Genomic DNA, 3,162 nt, shown 5'->3' on the forward strand with positions numbered 1-3,162 from the left:
GACTGAAGCATGATGTGCAATGTTTGACACTGTAGCTACACTGTAGCAATCATGGGGCCCAAACGTGGCTCCGCCCCTGGTGAAACCCACAAATGTGCACTGAACCTCTTTTAGCAGTGTGTAAACCAACAGCCAAACACAACGAAGGCCAGCATATACAATACCAAAGTAAGTTGACATCTCCTTATCTTCATAAAATTGCTTTTTAGAAAATCTGCAAGCCACTACTAAGGTAAACGATATCCATCATTGTTTTATATTTCTTATTTATAGCTTTGATATACTCTAATTCAAGTCGCAAATAAAAAGCCACTACTAAAAATCATTAGGACTACAGATGTGATCACATTAATACAATATTTTCCAAGATATATATATTAATAAATGGTTTCTATATATTTTTATAACAGGACGACATTAATGAACGATTTCAATATATATTTCATATTCCAGCAAAGCACGGAACTAATACAAGACTTTTCAATATATACTAGTGAGATAAATGCTAATAAATGAGGACAATGAACGATTTCGGTGTATATCTCGTGTTCCAGCAAAGTACGCAACTGAAAGCTACTTTTCCATACGTTACCACCCAGTACACCGAAAGTGTTTTGTCTCTGTATACAACCGATGGTATATGCAGCCAACACCAACCGACGGTAGAGCACCGCTCCGCAGGCCAAAAAAGCTCACGTCGCGTGCTGCGCACCACCGCATCCCATCTCCCCACGCACGGCATTGCTCACTGGCAGCCAATCTCCACCTACGCGTCCCTAGCCAGTCGTTCGTCCATTTCAAAATATATATTTATAATTGATTTCAATAGTATATTTCTCGTATTCCAGCAGAGCACACAATTATAATACAAGATTTTCTAAGGTATATGTTAATAAATGGTTTCTATATATTTCGTTTAATAAGAAGACATTAATAAACAATTTTAATAAATTTCTCATATTCCAGCAAAGCACCTAACTAATACAAGATTTTTCTATATATAATAGCAATATACTATATGCTAATAAATAAAGACATTAATGAATGATTTTGACGTATATCTCGTAGTATTTCAGCAAAGCATGCAATTAAAAGCTGCTTTTGCATGCCTTAACAGTATACTTAACGTGTTTTGTCTGTGTGTACAACCAACAATAGACGCAGTCAACACCAACCGATGGTAGAGCACCGCTCCACAGGCGAAAGAGCTAGCGTCACGCGCTCTGCGCCATCAGGACCATCTCCCTAGGCACGGCATTGCTCACTGACAGCCCATCTCCACCTACGCGTCCCCAGCCCCTCGTCCACGTGTTCCGTCAGCCCGAGTCCGTTTCTTCTCCCCGGAATCCCAGCCCCGCTTCCCTCGTGCGCTTCTGCTTTACCTTGCACGCTCTCTCTCTCTCTAACCTCCTCCTCCCCATTGCTATGCCCGGAATCGAACCCTAGCCTGAGCTTGAGCGCGACCCTGATCCCCTGTTCGCCATGGATCGCCCGCCACATCTTGACATCGACCTCAACGAGCCGCCACCGCCGTCGCCCCCGCATGAGTTCGCTGCCCCCGTTGCTCCTCCTCCTCCGCCGCTGCCACCCGCTAACGTGCAGGCCCACCTGCTGCTGCCGCACCATGCCCGCGAGCTAGCGCTGGCGTACCACCGTGCGGAATCCTGGAGGTTAGCTGCTGCTACGGCCAGTGCGCCCGCGACCGCTGGTTCTTCGCTGGAGGTGCCGCCACCGCCGGTTCTCCAGTCGCCCGCTTTTGCTCCTCCGCCGCTGCGGCCGCCGGTTCTCCGGTCGCCCGCTTTTGCTCCTCCGCCGCTGCCGCCACCGGTTCTCCAGTCGCCCACTTTTGCTCCGCTGCTGCCGCCGCCGCCGCGGCCACCCCAGCTCCCGCCTCCCGCCAACGTGCAGACTCAGCTGCTGCTCGTGCACCAAGCCGGCGACATACCGCTGGCGTACCACCGTGAGGAACTGTGGTGGAGGTCGGCCATTGCGGCCGCGACGGCAGGTTCGTCGGCGGAGGGGCTACCTCCAGCGCCGGTGCAGCACCCGGGAGTAGCGGGGTGGGGCGGGAACCAGTGCGCGTCCTGCGGCCTCTCCGAGCTGCCGGGATCCACCGTCATCTGCGACGCGTGCGAACGTGGGTTCCACCAAGCCTGCGTCCACGTCGCGCGGCGGCCTCCGGTGGGCGTGAACGAGGGGTGGATGTGCCCGGAGTGTGCGACAGGACCCGTGCCGCTCGACATCACCAGGCAGTTATGTCAGCTCCCTCTTGATAATTTCCTTATGGTTTTACATCTGTTTTTGTTCAGCGAATTTTATACATAGCTCTAAGAAGTACGTAGATTGTTGTTCATGCCGTCCGGAATTTCTTGACGGGTAGTAAATCGGACGGAGGGAGAGTACTTTTCAGAAGTTTATATCGATCGCTCATGTTTGGTCTGCTACTTGTTATGATTAATTACACAGATGCACTTGCTTGACTGTTAATAACACAGCATATGAACATGATCTTTGGATTTTTCTGCTTTGCTTGACTGTTATGTTAATAACCGTGTGGCCTAAATGACTTGGTTTAAAACAAATGCTATAATTAGCATCTAGTAGTAAGAGTGCATCATGCATAGTGTTGAGTAATTCGTGGTTTTTGCATGTTTCTCCCTGATTTACTACAAAGAACAGGGTATATGCACCCTTTCACGGCAATGAGGCCAAGCACAATGATAATTCTATTTTGTTCTAGTTGTGGCACTAATTTGATTTATTGCACTGGATTTTTCTTTTTGAGGAATTATTGCACTTCTTTTTCGACACTTGAGGAATTATTGCACTCGAGAAGTATATTCTATGTTTTTTTTTCAGGGCTAAGCGTTTTTTTTAGTCGATTGAGGGGTAAGTGTATATACGCCAATAGTCAGTCGTAGCCTTTACGTGGATCCATAGAAGCCCAAGCCCAAAACAAGCACCGTGAGTTGACCTAGCCCAAAACAAGCCAGTTCAGATCGATTCTGCGCCTGCCGCCGTGCGCGCTAGTCGATCGCCAGACGCCACCGAAGGACACCGCGGCGGCGCCATGACAGCGAGTCCCGCCGTCTCAGCCCGTGTAGATCCTGTTGCCGCGGTGCCGATCCATGCACCATGCCATCATGGAGTACACGAGCCCGG

The 3,162-nt window shown here is 49.2% G+C and overlaps 1 protein-coding gene across 1 annotated transcript; it reads left to right on the plus strand.

Moving 5' to 3' along the window:
• The first annotated feature begins 1,335 nt into the window (after positions 1-1,335).
• On the plus strand, positions 1,336-2,528 carry LOC119344576 (WAS/WASL-interacting protein family member 3-like). Its single transcript, XM_037614969.1, has one exon. The coding sequence runs from the start codon at positions 1,483-1,485 to the stop codon at positions 2,323-2,325; it is 843 nt and encodes a 280-aa protein (XP_037470866.1). The 5' UTR covers positions 1,336-1,482; the 3' UTR covers positions 2,326-2,528.
• The last annotated feature ends 634 nt before the right edge of the window (positions 2,529-3,162 follow it).

This window comes from Triticum dicoccoides, unplaced genomic scaffold, assembly GCF_002162155.2.
Source record: "Triticum dicoccoides isolate Atlit2015 ecotype Zavitan unplaced genomic scaffold, WEW_v2.0 scaffold174127, whole genome shotgun sequence".
In the NCBI taxonomy this organism is placed as follows: Eukaryota; Viridiplantae; Streptophyta; class Magnoliopsida; order Poales; family Poaceae; genus Triticum; species Triticum dicoccoides.

Excerpts from the sequence above, each read along its gene's own strand:
- LOC119344576 (XM_037614969.1), top strand. The coding sequence starts at position 1,483 with ATGGATCGCCCGCCACATCTTGACATCGACCTCAACGAGCCGCCACCG.